The sequence below is a fragment of the Podarcis gaigeae genome (genome assembly GCF_964106915.1).
Source record: "Podarcis gaigeae genome assembly, chromosome: 3".
Taxonomy (NCBI): domain Eukaryota; kingdom Metazoa; phylum Chordata; class Lepidosauria; order Squamata; family Lacertidae; genus Podarcis; species Podarcis gaigeae.
In genome coordinates this window covers 21,874,355-21,889,394 of record NC_139680.1, presented here as the reverse complement: position 1 = coordinate 21,889,394, position 15,040 = coordinate 21,874,355, and the positions used below count along the sequence as shown (strand labels likewise).

At 43.8% G+C, this 15,040-nt stretch overlaps 1 protein-coding gene across 1 annotated transcript; it reads left to right on the top strand.

Annotated features, from left to right (window-relative positions):
- Nucleotides 1–455: 455 nt before the first annotated feature.
- Nucleotides 456–14,392, top strand: LOC310840616 (glutathione S-transferase-like). Its single transcript, XM_083730865.1, has 7 exons — nucleotides 456–708; nucleotides 4,957–5,063; nucleotides 5,288–5,339; nucleotides 8,283–8,415; nucleotides 9,158–9,299; nucleotides 10,208–10,339; nucleotides 14,063–14,392. Exons 2-7 carry the CDS (start codon nucleotides 4,977–4,979, stop codon nucleotides 14,186–14,188), a joined length of 672 nt encoding a protein of 223 aa, XP_083586991.1. The 5' UTR covers nucleotides 456–708; nucleotides 4,957–4,976; the 3' UTR covers nucleotides 14,189–14,392.
- Nucleotides 14,393–15,040: the final 648 nt, after the last annotated feature.

The window sequence follows — 15,040 nt, the reverse complement described above, 5'->3', positions numbered from 1 at the left end:
TTTCAGTACATAACACCAGACACTGCCGCTTTGCAGCAGCTGACCTGATGACGGACTTCTGGGCCAGGTTAAAGCGAGGGAATTGCTAGGTTGAAGGGGATTGCTTTTGGATGGTGGGATCTGACTTTCCATTTGCCTGGGGATTAAATAAGCAATTGCATGTGGACCAGAGAATGCACTACCACCACTGAACAAGAGCTGTTCCTAGGCCTACCTCTTTGCCACTCCTAAGAGGGTATTTTCAGATGTCAATGTAAGTACTTTTCCCATAATTTCATTGGTGTCGTTTTCTACCCCATACGAAAATAGTAACAGGGCGTAATCCTGTGATATAATATTGTGGTCAGTGCAGCAATGGAACAAATCATGTGCTTTTCATGTGAAAATAAATGATCTGAGCATTATTTTTTTTTAAAAAAACAACCCATGCCTGTCATCAGGGATTTGGGTGAAGAGAACATGAAGGGTGTTTCACGCATGACGCAGCAGGAAGCGTCTGGCACCATATTTATACCTGGCAGGAAGCCACAGGTCCTTTCAGTCTGATAATAGTATAGAAGGTGTAGCTTTGGCATTTTAAAACTGAATGGTAAGAGTGGAAAGAGACTTCACCAGAGTAGCTGGAATTTCCTAGGCTGTAGGACTTTTTAAGGCACAATTTCTTTCTGTGTGGAGAAAGAGATCGGATAAAGCAAGTCTTTGCAAAAGGTTAGTCCTGGATGTTTGAAGTAAGTGACTTTTTCAACCTTAGCATGTGCAATTCTATACAGGTCTACCGCAAAGTAAGCTCCATTGCAGCCAATGGAACCCAGTGTGGATATAGGATTGCAGTTTAAGATATTTTAAATTATCTGCAGTGTGGGTTACGAGTTAAATATTAACTTCAAAAAGCTACTTGGAGCAATGCAATGATTTTTTTGCAGTTTGCTGACTTTGAAGTGCGTTTGCAGAACTTTGACACAAGGAAAGAGGGGAGAATTAATTGTATTTTAATCTATGAAAGCAGGGCAAGTGGAAATAAAGCATGGGGCGGATTAGCCAGGGCAAAGAGTGAAAGCACAGGATGAGGGAGAGGAAGGGAAGATAAAGAGTGGCTGAAATTCAGCTGGATGAAAGCAAAGAGAAGGGGCTTGGCTATGAAATGTGGTTCAGAATGGCATGTTTTGCTTTGAAGCAAAGCCACAGGCCAGAGAGGAATGTTCTCTCTTGGTGTGTGAAGGGGGATTTCATATGGTTTTCTGTTGCTGGAGGGAGTGGAAACATTGTTGGAGCTCTTATAGAAGAAATACATTGCTGAAAAAAGCCAGTTTGGAACAGACTACAATCATTTTAAGGGATGCGGGTGGCGCTGTGGGTTAAACCACAGAGCCTAGGACTTGCTGATCAGAAGGTCAGCAGTTCGAATCCCCGCGACGGGGTGAGCTCCTGTTGCTCAGTCCCTGCTTCTGCCAACCTAGCAGTTCGAAAGCACCTCAAAGTGCAAGTAGATAAATAGGTACCACTCCAGCGGGAAGGTAAACAGCGTTTCCATGCACTGCTCTGGTTCGCCAGAAGCAGCTTAGTCATGCTGGCCACATGACCCAGAAGCTGTACTCCAGCTCCCTCGGCCAGTAAAGCAAGATGAGCGTTGCAACCCCAGAGTCGGTCACGACTGGACCTAATGGTCAGGGGTCCCTTTACCTTTACCATCATTTTATGGGGGCAAAATAAAGGCTGTAAAAATCCCACAACATACTTTTCTGGGAATAAGCACCATTGAATTCTGTGGCACTTGTTTCTGAATAGGACTTGGCTGCATAAGACAGGAATCCCTAAGCACACTTTCCTGGAAGTGAGTGACACTGAGTTTCATGGGACTTGCTTCCAGGGAAACATGCATAGGATTGAGTTTCCATGTCACCATTTTAATATTATTATGCACCATTATTTTAAAACTATTGCAAAATGTCCTTAAATTTAGGATTGCTTTATGCATACAACAACACCTGTTGATTTGATGTCTGTACAGCTTGCAATAAATAAATAAGAAAGAATATGTTTATTTTCTGCATACAGTGGTACTTCGGGTTAAGCACTTAATTCGTTCCAGAGGTCCGTACTTAACCTGAAACTGTTCTTAACCTGAAGCAGCACTTTAGCTAATGGGGCCTCCTCCTGCTGCCGCGCCGCCAGAGCCCGATTTCTGTTCTTATCCTGAAGCAAAGTTCTTAACCTGAAGCAATATTTCTGGGTTAACGGAGTCTGTAACCTGAAGCGTATGTAACCTGAAGCGTATGTAAGCCGAGGTACCACTGTACTGTTAAATGCAGATAATACAAGAATGGAACATGTGCAGTTTTGGAATTTTTAATGCAAGCCAAAACAGCTCATGACCCCCCAAGAACAACTTGGCTCACCCCTCAAAGCAATACCCTTTCCTCCTTTCAGTTGGCCCCAGCTGCCACCCAACCACCCATCTGAGTCCAGCTGCAAACCTCTGAATCTCATGATCTGCCAAGAAAGCATCAGCATGTGAAAACAGCTAAAGGCGAGGGAGTATTTCTTTAAGTTGAAATAACTAGATGACCTCAATGAAACAAACTTTACATGTAAAAGAATGGCAATGCTCACAATTCTGCAGCTGCTGTACTGGATTTGGACCTTAACAAGTCCTAAACTGCCTGCAGGGGGACTGTTTGCGTTGCTTTTTCACTTACAATTACATTTAAGCTTCCTGTTGTGCTGTGGATTTCATTCCAGTCTTAAATGATGCACTGCCTGGGCATGTAGAGCTGGTAAAAGCTTTTGAACTGTGACATGTTTGCAGAACAGTGATCTCGTTCATTCATTTTTGAGAGCAATGGAAATCTTGGTGTTTGCTTTAGATTAAGTTTTCATCAGCCTTTGAGCATTAATACCTGTGACTCAGCCTCGGTTGACTTGCTTCATAGTAACTCCAAAGCCGCTGTTCTTTTCTCCCTCCAGTGTTCTCCTTTGTGTCAGGTATAAAAAGCAAGATGATGTGGCTCAGACATAATGATATTGAGCTAAGAAACCACCCTAGTCATATTGTGTTTGTAAGCAGTGCTTAAAGCAGGGTTTCCCAGCTCAGACACCATGGGGACGTTGTTTAACCTGTCAATATATAAGCACTGAAGGCAAACATGTGAAGAGAGGAAGGGAGGAGGAAATGCACATTGCACATGCACACTGCTCATTCTCGAGCCAGTAAACAATGGTTTGTTGTTTCTTTGTCATTTGAACTTGGTTTAGGGGGATGGGGACTCAACTGAGGGTGCAGTCAGATGTGGGGAATGCTGCATTTGTTTTCCTCATTATAAGGCTAGCACTCCTCTCCCAAATTCTAAGGTTCCATTTATACTGCATTACCTATTGTGTTGGATGCGGGTGGCGCTGTGGGCTAAACCACAGAGCCTAGGGCTTGCTGATCAGAAGGTCGGCGGTTCAAATCCCCGCGATGAGGTGAGCTCCTGTTGCTCGGTCCCTGCTCATGCCAACCTAGCAGTTCGAAAGCACGACAAAGTGCAAGTAGATAAATAGGTACCGCTCCGGCGGGAAGGTAAACGGCGTTTCCGTGCACTGCTCTGGTTCACCAGAAGCGGCTTAGTCATGCTGGCCACATAACCTGGAAGCTGTACACCGGCTCCCTCAGCCAATAAAGCAAGATGAGCGTCGCACCCCCAGAGTCTGGACCTAATGGTCTGGGGTCCCTTTACGTTACCTATTGTGTTGTGCAACTGGCTTTTTGATTAAGATACCATCATTAAATTTTAAATGGGGGGGTTGTATACCAGAATACTGCCTCAAATTTCATCCCGTGAAATTACAACACAAAGCTCCAGCAATTTTCTGAGTCAACAGGGTTGTAAATGGTTTCTTTCTGGAAGAAAATAGCACAGAAGTGAGCACTAAACTTCTGCTAGTTTTCCAGAAGTGGCCTTTACACCCTGTGAATGATAACATAAAATGTGGAAGTTATCAGGTAAGGAAATGTTGGGGAAACATAATAAATTGCTGTCTGAATGGAGATCAAGTTCTGTCCTGACCTACTTATTATAATTTAAAGCCTCTAATCCATGGGTAGGCAAACTAAGGCCTGGGGCCCAGATCTGGCCCAATCGCCTTCTAAATCTGGCCCTCAGACGGTCTGGGAATCAGTGTGTTTTTACATGAGTAGAATGTGTCCTTTTATTTAAAATGCATCTCTGGGTTATTTGTGGGGCATAGGAATTCATTCTTCTTCTTTTTACAAAATATGGTCTGGGCCCCCACAAGGTCTGAGGGACAGTGGATCGGCCCCCTGCTGAAAAAGTTTGCTGACCCCTGCTCTAATCTGAACCAGCCTTCACCAATCCGACACCCTCCAGATATTGTTTGACTCCAATCCCATCATCCCTGGCCTTTGGTCATGCTGACTGGATCTGACAGTAGTCATTGTCTGAAACATGTGGGAAGGATAGATCTAATCCATACAATTCAAGTTGTTTCCATAAATTTGTGAGCATCGTTAACATAAAGAATATAAACAAGGGATTGAATTATAATAAATGTGACAGAAAACCATGCCACAATTCCAGACCCAACAATATCCACCTATGGAGCCCATTTCAACGCTGATGAGTTTGTAGGTTATTATGGCTAATGCCTTTTGAAATTTTGTGCTTGGGCACCAATATAAGATATTATTTATTTCATAAAATTTATATACCATTTGATTGTAAAAACATTGTTTACAGTGTTCTCCCCTTAAATGTCCTTGGGAAATCAGACAATTCTTCCATGTCCTTTTCCTGTTGTAACCACAAGAATACTCAGCCTTTCCATCTGTGCATAATACATATTCTCTTTGTTTTGCTCCACCTAATCAAACTTTCCAGCAAAATCGTACCTGCATGGTTGTGTACACAATTTATCTAATTAAACTTTTTCTTCTCCCCATTAAATGGCACTCATCAGGAAACCAGCAGCTTGGAAATATGTCTGGGAAACCAAAACTGACGTATTTTGAAGGCAGGGGAAGAATGGAGTCCATCAGATGGCTCTTAGCAGCAGCTGGAGTGGAGGTTGGTTGCTTATGTTTGGAAAACTCCCCTTACACCAGATTGCTTGTGAAATTTGCACTATTGTGTGCTCTGAGCTTTGAACAGGAGATTTCACAATTCACAGCTCACACTCTTAGCTATTTCTGTATCTACAGAAGAGCCAATGCAGTACCTTTATGCAATGAAAAAAACTGGCATGACATAGGAATGAAAATAACTTGATTTGTTTTCCTATCTTTTTCCAGTTTGAAGAAACATTTCTGAAAACAAGAGAACAGTATTTGAAGTTAATCAAAGGTAAAACTCACCAATATTTGAGTTAATCAAAGGTAAAACTCACATATATAGGTGCAAACCTATATATGCCTATTCAGAGGGGAACCCCACTAAATTCAGTGGGGCTTATGCCCAGATAAGTGAACAGCTTTTTGCTACCCATGTATCTTTTTCTCCAAAATCTGAAAATACCATTTGACATGTTTAACAAATATGTCATCTGAAATGACAGTCAAACTCCATTCATTTGTTTAAGGATAACCTTGCAGGTGGCTTGCACATCCAACTAAATCTGAGCAAATGCCTGAAGCTTTACTTATAACCTGGATTTAAGGCTGTTGACAAGGGGGTTAAATTGATTGTAACTGCGCTATCAATGCTAAGTCTTTATCAGCATATGTGGTGCAGCTATGATCAGTTAAACCACTAAGAATAGGCTTAAATCTTCCAGGTTATAAATGGCTTAAATCTAGGTTGTTAAGTGGATTGTTTGCTCAGATTTAGCTAGATGGCCAAACTACAAGATTGTCTTTGGAGAGATTAGTGGAGTTCAACTGACTTTCCAGATGACATACTGACAAAGGGTACATGAGCAGCAAAAGCTACCATGGTTGGTTGTTTCCTGGCACCTTGCATTGCTTATTTTCCTTACTGTGGGCAACTCATGCATGCACCTGAGTTTTTATATTGAATGTTGGTGCTGTAGATGCAGACAATGTTTCATGAGAACATTCATCTATAGATAACATGCAGTGAGGAATGCACAGAGATTGCTGCTGTTTCTCACAACTGTTTGACTCTTATGTCACTATTTTTATTTCAGCTAGAAGTAGGTATGTGGCTGAACTCCTGGGCTAGCTAGACAGTTGTTGAGTTTTTTTGAGAGCTGAAGGTAGTTTGAGAGAGACCTCAGTATCCATGGGTCTGCACACACACACTTCTTTTGTCCCACTATTGTTACCTCTGGTCAAACAGGTTTTGCATGTTTTTCTGAAACCACAAAATGTTTACCAAAGGCAAAAGTGGAATGCCCACATGCAAGAAGCAGCAAAAGAAGCAGAATCTTTCTTTTGTCCAGCCAAGGGTGTTTTCACACATAAAGCACAAGTCATGCTGTTGCCTCTTCTGCTCCTGAATGTCCCACATATAAAATATAAAATGTAAAATCTATATTGGTAGGAATATATTGGTAGGCATCAGGCTTGTTTACACATTTTTGTCTACTTGAAGAAGCCATGGAAAGATCTGAAAAATACAAATATTAAGGTTAAAAAACTATACAAATAAAGAAAATTTGAGTGTGCAAAACAATAATTACCATGTGGTTAGGGTAGAACGATGTGTCAGTGTGCACTTATCCCCAGTGTAAATATGACATATCGGCAAAAGCCGGAAACTGGAAGATAACTATAGCATGTACATGAAAAACGGTTTCAGATTTGAAATCAGCATTGAAAGAACATATAAGAACAATTAAAAAATCTCATGCAACAGAAAATGGGGGAAAACACGTTGGAGATCTGGACGGGGGAAACATAATTAATATTCTCCCCAAAATGTGTAATATTCCTCAGTGCAAAAGATCTTTCTAATTTTATTGCATGTTACATAATCCAGGCTGCAATCCACAAGCTCTTCCTTGACGGCAGTTTTAAATGAGCTTGAGTACCTGGGCTGTGGGATAGAATATTGTAACATGCCTCCTTGGAACAATTAGCTTTATTTTGCTTGGTGTATTCTTTGGGGGTGGTAGATGATAAAATGGCCCCAGGGTCTGACATTCAAATGGCCTGAGCATGTAGAAATCTGTCCAGATTTAAAGGTGTGGTTGATTCTTGGAATGCTGCAGAACCCATGGGAAGCTGGAGGTTTGAATCATATGCAAAACAGGGCCTGGGTTAGAAAATTTACTGCTTAGCAATGTTTTCGAATCCTTTCAATTATTTTAAGCATTGTTTAGCCAAAAAGGTTCCCAGAGTGGCTTACAGATCTTGAAAATAAACAAGACAATTCCTGCTCTCAGGCTAACAGTCTAAAAGATGTGACACAAAAGGAAAAAGGTGTTGGGCAGAGAAGAAAATAAGCAAAAAGCTGATACCAGTTCTTAGTGCTACTAGGTAAAGGTAAAGGGACTCCTGACCATTAGGTCCAGTCGTGACTGACTCTGGAGTTGTAGCACTCATCTCGCTTTATTGGCCGAGGGAGCCAGCGTACAGCCGGTCATGTGGCTGGCATGACTAAGCCGCTTCTGGCAAACCAGAGCAGCACATGGAAACTCTGTTTACCTTGCTGGAGCAGTACCTATTTATCTACTTGCACTTTGACGTGCTTTTGAACTGCTAGGTTGGCAGGAGCAGGGACCGAGCAACAGGAGCTCACTCCATCGCGGGGATTCAAACCGCTGACCTTCTGATCAGCAAGCCCTAGGTTCTGTGGTTTAACCCCCTAGTTTCTTCTACAAAGCCAAAAGGGGCTGGTCTGTCTGCAGAACTAACATAGGAGCCCTAGCAAAGCACTTTCTGCTATGCTGAGCTGATTTCCCCCAGCTCTGCAAACTGTGTAAAGTATTGGTTGTTTTTTCTATCTCAGGTTGTGAGCTTGATGCAATCTTGCGTTAGACACTCACACAGGTGGTATCTGGGAAAGGTAGGAGAGCTTATTCAGTGAGTCGAATGTTGGACTCATTAGTCACCATAGCAGGGAGAAGTCAGCTTTTCTTCTCTGACAACAGAAGAGCCTCCAGTCTATTTGGAAGGTTGCACACACATTCCAGGCATGAATGATAGTACTGTCGATTGAAATTTCTCTTGGCTGTTTGCCTTCTGGCAGAAAGGGAGGCCACACGCTAGCTTTGAAAGTGCTTCACTGTGGAGGAATCTTGCCACATTTCCTTAATCTCACAGAATAACTGTTTTGGAAGGATGAATAACTTTGCTTTTGCTTTTTTCCTTTGCTTTCCTAAAGATGGATACCTGCTGTTTGATCAAGTCCCTCTGGTCGAGATGGATGGACTGAAGCTGGTCCAGACCAAGGCCATCCTCAACTACATCGCGGGGAAATATAACCTCCATGGGAAGAACCTGAAAGAAAGAGCACAGTACTGTATCATGGTTCACCAGACTGTACTTGATAGCTGCATTAAAAGACTCCAGTGGCGTTAACAGTGTTAGCACATGCTCACAAATTTGCATTGCATAGGAAAGAGGGGAAAGGCTGTGAGAGGCCAAGGAAAAGATATTCTGGAAGAGTTTGGCTTCTTGTTCTAACACCCATCCCATATAGGTGTTCATCTGGTCTGTTACATTTTATGGGTGATGTCCTATGTTGATCACACTCAGAATAGACCCACTGAAATCCATGAGCAAAAGGCCACTGATTTCAATGGTCTCCTTGTTCTTCTATGTATGACTAACCTTGGCTTTTACCCTAACATCCTACTCTTATGTGCTCTCACTTTAGAGTGTCAAGGAGCAGTATTTAGAGGTTCAGCTTCTTTTAGGATGATGGAGAGGGAACCCTGGAGGCTTATGTAAATAATGGCGTTATTTACATATCTAGGGAAGCAAACAGCCTTTCCACCAGCCAGTAGCAGCTCCCTAGGCAGCTATTTCTGCAGCTTCCTTGAAATAGCTCCTAGGTTCAGCTAATTCCACTTAGAAACTTCCAGTTCTCTCTCTCTAAGGGGGTTCAGATAACCGCTAAGCATTGAAATAATGCATGAGGATAGGTCAACAGACCACATAAGCTAGACCCACCTCCCATTTTTATGTTCCTATTTTCCCAAGAAGTTCAATCTAGCAGATTAATTTTCCTTATCCATGCCTGCCTTGTCCTCACAGCATTGACATGTATGTGGAAGGAACCATGGACCTGATGGGCATGATTCTGGTGTATTCTTTCTCTCCACCTGAGCAAAAGGAGAAGCAGCTTGCTTCTGTTCTTGAGAAGGCCACTACCAGGTACTTCCCAGTCTACGAAAAGGTATGACAACAACGATTCCCATTCGTAGCTACATCAGGGATGGGGAACCCAAAGCTGAGTTACACATTACCCAGGACCAGCCTGTGCCTTCTAGATCTTTTGTACATCAATTCCCAACTGGCAGGGTATTCCAATGACCAGTCCTTACCCTCTCCTTCCTGGTCTTCAAGAGTTTATTTGCAGTGCCTTGTCCAACTTTATGTTACCAAATCAATGGTTGGACTAAATTGATGCCTAGGGTTGTCCCTTTTTTGTTTTCAACTTCATCACTTGATAAAGATTTGCATAGCTGGGAATAAATATTACAGGGAGAGGGCTAGATTTCTCCCTCCAGGCATTCAAGTCTCAGCAGGCAGGTCTTCTCAGCCTTGGCTGCCAAGTGATGGCCGTTCCACCAGGCATCACTTCTGTCAAGTAAGTCTCTCTGTAAACTAATAGTGATCTCAATTCTTTGAGTGCTGGTTTTTACGCAGCCAAAATGGCGTCACAGACATATGAGGGAGGAACCCCTGAGGTTTTCACAGAAACGAAAACTCTTTAGGTGGGGGGGGGCACTAAGGCAGTTTTTTTAAAAAAACGAAACACCTTGAAACACGAGAAGGGGCAAAGCATGGTGTGCTGAGTGATTGGGGTTTCTTTGGGGGGGGGAGCCGAAAATGAGGATGGGTAGCTAGAATCTTCTACCCTGCAAATTTTGATGATTCCCTCACAGCTGGGGGGGGGGTTCACCTGCATTATATCTTATTTGAGACTGTTTCACCTGGTCCAAATATGCCTGTAAGGGAGAGGGGTGGGGAGGGAGCTATCAAGTTCTGCGTAGCATATATAATGTTTGAATAGAAGTCGGCCACACCATCCCAAAATTCCCCAGCAAAATTAAAAGTATGTTCTTTATTTTTGTTTTCTAGGCCCTGAAACAGCCTGGACAAGAGTTTCTCGTTGGTAATCGCCTCAGCTTTGCAGACGTACAGCTGCTTGAAGCAATCTTAATGGTAGAGGAGCTAAAATCTGATGTTCTTGCACCCTTCCCTCAACTGCAGGTAAACTGTTGGTCGAGTGTGTTGTGCATAATTCTGCTCTTGTCATGTCTCAGAATGTGTTGGTTCTGACCTCTGGATTGACGTGTGTAGAATTCAACTAAGGCTAATCTTGACCCTTCTTTCTTTCTTTGGCGATCACTCGTAGCCGAGTAAGATTGTCTTCCATAAACACAGTTTTAACAATGAGTCCGTAAGTGACTGTGGAGGCCAATTCTGGATCCACACGTCCTTCCACAATGGGGACATTGGTTTCTGGGTGGGAGTTGATCACGGTGTGGATTTGCCAAGCGTGCCTTCCTCTTAGCACATTTCTCCCTTGCATCCTGAGTTTGAGTGTCTTCAAAGCCCATCTTCTTCTGTGTATCTGAAGAAGTGTGCATGCACACGAAAGCTCATACCAAGAACTGACTTAGTTGGTCTTTAAGGTGCTACTGGAAGGATTTTTTTTTGTTTTTTCAAAGCCCATGGCACCTTTAGTAAAGGCTGTTCTCCAACTGGAGCGCTGGCCTGCGAGCGCTCCAGTTGGAGAACAGCCTTTACCAAAAGCTTGACCCTTACACAAGGGACTATAATGATTCCCTATCTGGGCAACTGATTCCAGGAAGCTGCCTTCTAGAAAGTCAGACTGTCAGTCCATCCAACTCAGCTTTGTCTACGCCAACTGGCCAATTCTCCATAATTTCAGACAGGGGAACCTCTGAGCCCCACTTGGGGATTGAACCGGGAACCTTCTTCATACAAAGCAGAGGTTGTACCATGGATTTATGGCCCTTCCTGCTCCTTCCCTGCTCCCTCTCAGCATGTTGGATGAAGGACTCTGGGAGGGTGCAGTGACCTCTCTTTGTTCATCTTCCTCACACACACCCCCAATCTTTAGGCAATGTGCTGTGAAACTGGGTCATTGATTTTTACAGTCCTTGATTGTTCAAACAACAACAACCCTCAGAGCTGTTAACTCAGCCTAGACACTGAGATCCAGCACCGAGGGCCTTCTGGCGGTTCCCTCATTGCGAGAAGTGAGGTTACAGGGAACCAGCCTTCTTGGTAGTGGCACCCGCCCTGTGGAACGCCCTCCCTTCAGATGTGAAGGAAATAAGCAGCTATCTTCTTTTTAAAAGACATCTGAAGGCAGCCCTGTTTAGGGAAGTTTTTAATATTTAATGCTCTATTGTTTTTAACACTTGATTGGAAGCCGCCCAGAGTGGCTGGGGAAACTCAGCCAGATAGGCAGGGTATAAATAATAAATTATTATTATTATTATTATTATTATTATTATTATTATTATTACTCCTCAGTGGTGTTGATGTGATGAAGCAAGCCAAGGGATAAACCAGACCACTGTGCCCACCTTCTCTCCCCATGCTTCTCAAGTCCTGCTGCTACCTTGACGCAGTGGCTCTCTGACACTGTTCTTGGCAGACTGGCAAGCCCTAAGTGCCAGTGGTGTAGCGTGGGTTGCTGGCACCAGAGGCGGGACAAGTGTTATCCCCAACCCCTGGTGGACTGGGCAGCTGGTGTGGGGGCACGTGCTGGGCTGTGTGTGTTTGCACAGAGCCTGCAAGGAGGATGAACGGAGCCTGCCTCCAATAGGCTCTTCGCTGGCTGCTTCCATCCACCTGCCCTCTAACCCAACCCACCCACTGCTGTGCCTCAGCTGCCAGGGCTCTGTGCCTGTCTTGAGGGTGCCTGGTTGTGCCCCCTCAAACATGTGCACCCCGGGCCACAGTCCCCCTGCCTCCCCCAAAGGCACACTCCACAGAGCTGCTTCCCTGTGCACAATCCCCATCTTGTACTATTATGTTTGCGTCTCGAGGCCCCAAGACCCACCCCCCAAATAAATACACACAGACACTTATATTAGTTTAAGTTTGGGGGGAAAATTTTGGCCACAACTTTATTGAAATACAATCATGTGAGTGGTGTTGGCTTAGGCATTGACTCCCCACTATAACTGGCTCCGCCTCTCAGGGTGATCGACCAATGGGGTAAACCAAACGAGGGAGCAAGGTCGATGAGGACCAACCTAAGCTCACCTCAAGGTTCCGGTGGTCCTGGCATGGCCCTAGCCCCTTAATCAGACTTCAGACGAGATCCAGGACCCCCAGATTCCTTTAACGGAATACCCAGTTCTTGGGGGGCAGGTGATGACCACACCTCCCCTCCCCACAATCCAACTGAGCCTAACCGCCACCTTACAAGTTGTGACAATTTGCTAAGGGATAGGCGAAAACCAAATGGCTAAAAGCCAATCTGCCAAATGGAAAAAATTCCTACCCAGCCCCTGTTCCAAAACAGGTGACCCAAACCAAAGCAAGGCCAAGTGACTCTACCTAAACTAGGGAGGGTGGGCGGGTGCTCAGCCGTGCAAATGCAAGTGCCCCACTTGCGTCACACTGCTGCTTTTAAAGCCCCTGGGATCACGCCACCTACTGGCTATTGGCTAAAACAGCCTGGCATGATCCCAGGGGAATAGCCAGGACTTCCTGCTCCTTCCTCTCCTCCCCCCCCCCCCATTTTAACCCTGTCAGGTGAGCTTTTGGGTCCCGAGCGCAACCAGGACCGTCTGTTATAAGGATCCCATTTACTTGTTTACAAGTACTGGCAAAGGGGCAGCAGGGGTTGAAAGAGGTCATGGTTAAAGGATCGATGCCAGCTAGCAAGGCAGCAGAGAACACCAGGTTGGTGGCGTCAGAGATCAAGAAGGCAGCTGGGTGAGAGGGTGTGTTTCTGGTTCAGAACTCACGAGGTCGGCAAGCTGCTGTCTGTTCTGAATCCAAGTGTAATCATTTGGATTACTTCAGACCTTCTGCCTGAAAAGGTTTCGCGCTGGTTTGTACATGAATTGAACCAGATTATCTTCATTAGTGCTGTGAATCAAGACTGGAGTAGGGATAGATGAATCTGTCAGATTCAAGTTGTCTCTGTTTCTCAGTTTTCCAATCTCAAGTGTGGTTTGCTACCTTTCCAGGTTTTTTTCACCAGGTTTTTTTAGTGCGCATATTCCTTAACATGGAGATTATTGTATCTAGTGTAGTAGCCTAATACGCCCACCTTTGCAAGTGATTTCCCCTAATAGAAATCATTTGTGGAACTCATCGTCATTTACAGTATATGCAATTTTTTGTGCAATTTTCTCTAAAAATTCCATTTTTGTGGAGGGGAAAAGTTCATTTGGAGAAGCGCATAGCAAAATGCAAAGGAGTGCAAATGCTGAAGGACAGTTTCCTGTTTCGTGGAACATAAATTATGCTATTTATCCTTAAAATGTAAATTTCTCCACCATCCTTAGGACAAATGGGAAGAAGTGAAATTTTTCGGGGGGGGGGGTGGCAGCAGGAACATGTACTCAGGAAGATACACCCTAGGGAAGTTCCCACATAGCTCCAGCAATGTGCCCAGAGGCTTCCACTTATGCAGCTGATTGCAGCATCTGGTTTCCATATCAAAGAAGTGGACCTTTTTGGCAGATTTAGATGTTGGCACCAAAGAGTGGGATCTATTCAGCGGGGAGCAGAAACCAGACCTTGTGGATATTAGCTTTTTTATATGCAAGTCTCTCTTTCTGATGATTGCTTTATATTGACGCAATTCCTTTCTAAACAGCTCTTCAGGTTGTATTTTCAAAAATCCTTTTAAAAGGATGTTGCTCTATGCTCAAGAAGCTATTCTGTTGCTTGGGGGGGGGGGACTTCTTTGCTTTATTTGTTCATCTTTTGCTCTAGGCTTTCAAAGCAAGGACAAGCAATCTTCCCGCTATAAAGAAATTCCTGCAGCCTGGAAGCCAAAGGAAACCGCCCCCTGATGATGCATATGTCGCAACTGTGCGTGAAGTTTTCGCAAGTGAATAAGAAGCACTGCATCAGATTGTTAAGGCTACTTGCCAAAGTCACTATGACTGCTGAAAACCAGTAGGCCTGTAAATGAAATGATTGTTACCTCTCATGAAAAAGCAAAAAGTGACAATACGGAATGTTGAGCACATGTTGTTTCTGTGCATGGGGGTAAATTGATTTAAAGTATGTAAAGTGCTTGCATTAAAATATTCAACAAGAGTATGTTTTCTTTTGTACTGCAAAACAACACGGCTACTTATTTATTTATTTATTCATGCAAATATTTATAGCTTCCCATCTAATGCATTCCTTTTACTCAGAATGGCTCACAATAGTAATTTTTTTTAAATTAAAGAAAAAAACCTTGACATCCACAATAAAACAACTATATACAGTGGTACCTCGGGTTACATACGCTTCAGGTTACATACGCTTCAGGTTACAGACTCCGCTAACTCAGAAATTTTGCTTCAGGTTAAGAACTTTGCTTCAGGATGAGAACAGAAATTTTGCTCAGATGGCGCAGCAGCAGCGGGAGGCCCCGTTAGCTAAAGTGCTGCTTCAGGTTAAGAAGAGTTTCAGGTTAAGTACGGACCTCCGGAACGAATTAAGTACTTAACCCGAGGTACCACTGTATTCCAACAGCCATAAGAACAACACCAACCTATTAAAATAGGACTCTAAACAGGGTTCACTATAGAAAACTTCATTTTTCCAGCACAGTAGAAGTGGGCGAGAACTGGAACGTGTTCAGCAACCAATGGAAAGTGGCAAGGGAGAATGTGAAAGGAACCTCATGTATTTCAGAATTTGGATGCAGCCTCTCAGAAAGCCCTTTCTTTTGGCCCAGCCAGTTGTCTCTCCAGT

Coding starts and splice junctions, on each gene's coding strand:
- LOC310840616 (XM_083730865.1), top strand. CDS start 4,977: ATGTCTGGGAAACCAAAACTGACGTATTTTGAAGGCAGGGGAAGAATG. Junction 9,300..10,207: donor ACTTCCCAGTCTACGAAAAG/GTATGACAACAA, acceptor TTTGTTTTCTAG/GCCCTGAAACAGCCTGGACA. Junction 10,340..14,062: donor CACCCTTCCCTCAACTGCAG/GTAAACTGTTGG, acceptor CTTTTGCTCTAG/GCTTTCAAAGCAAGGACAAG.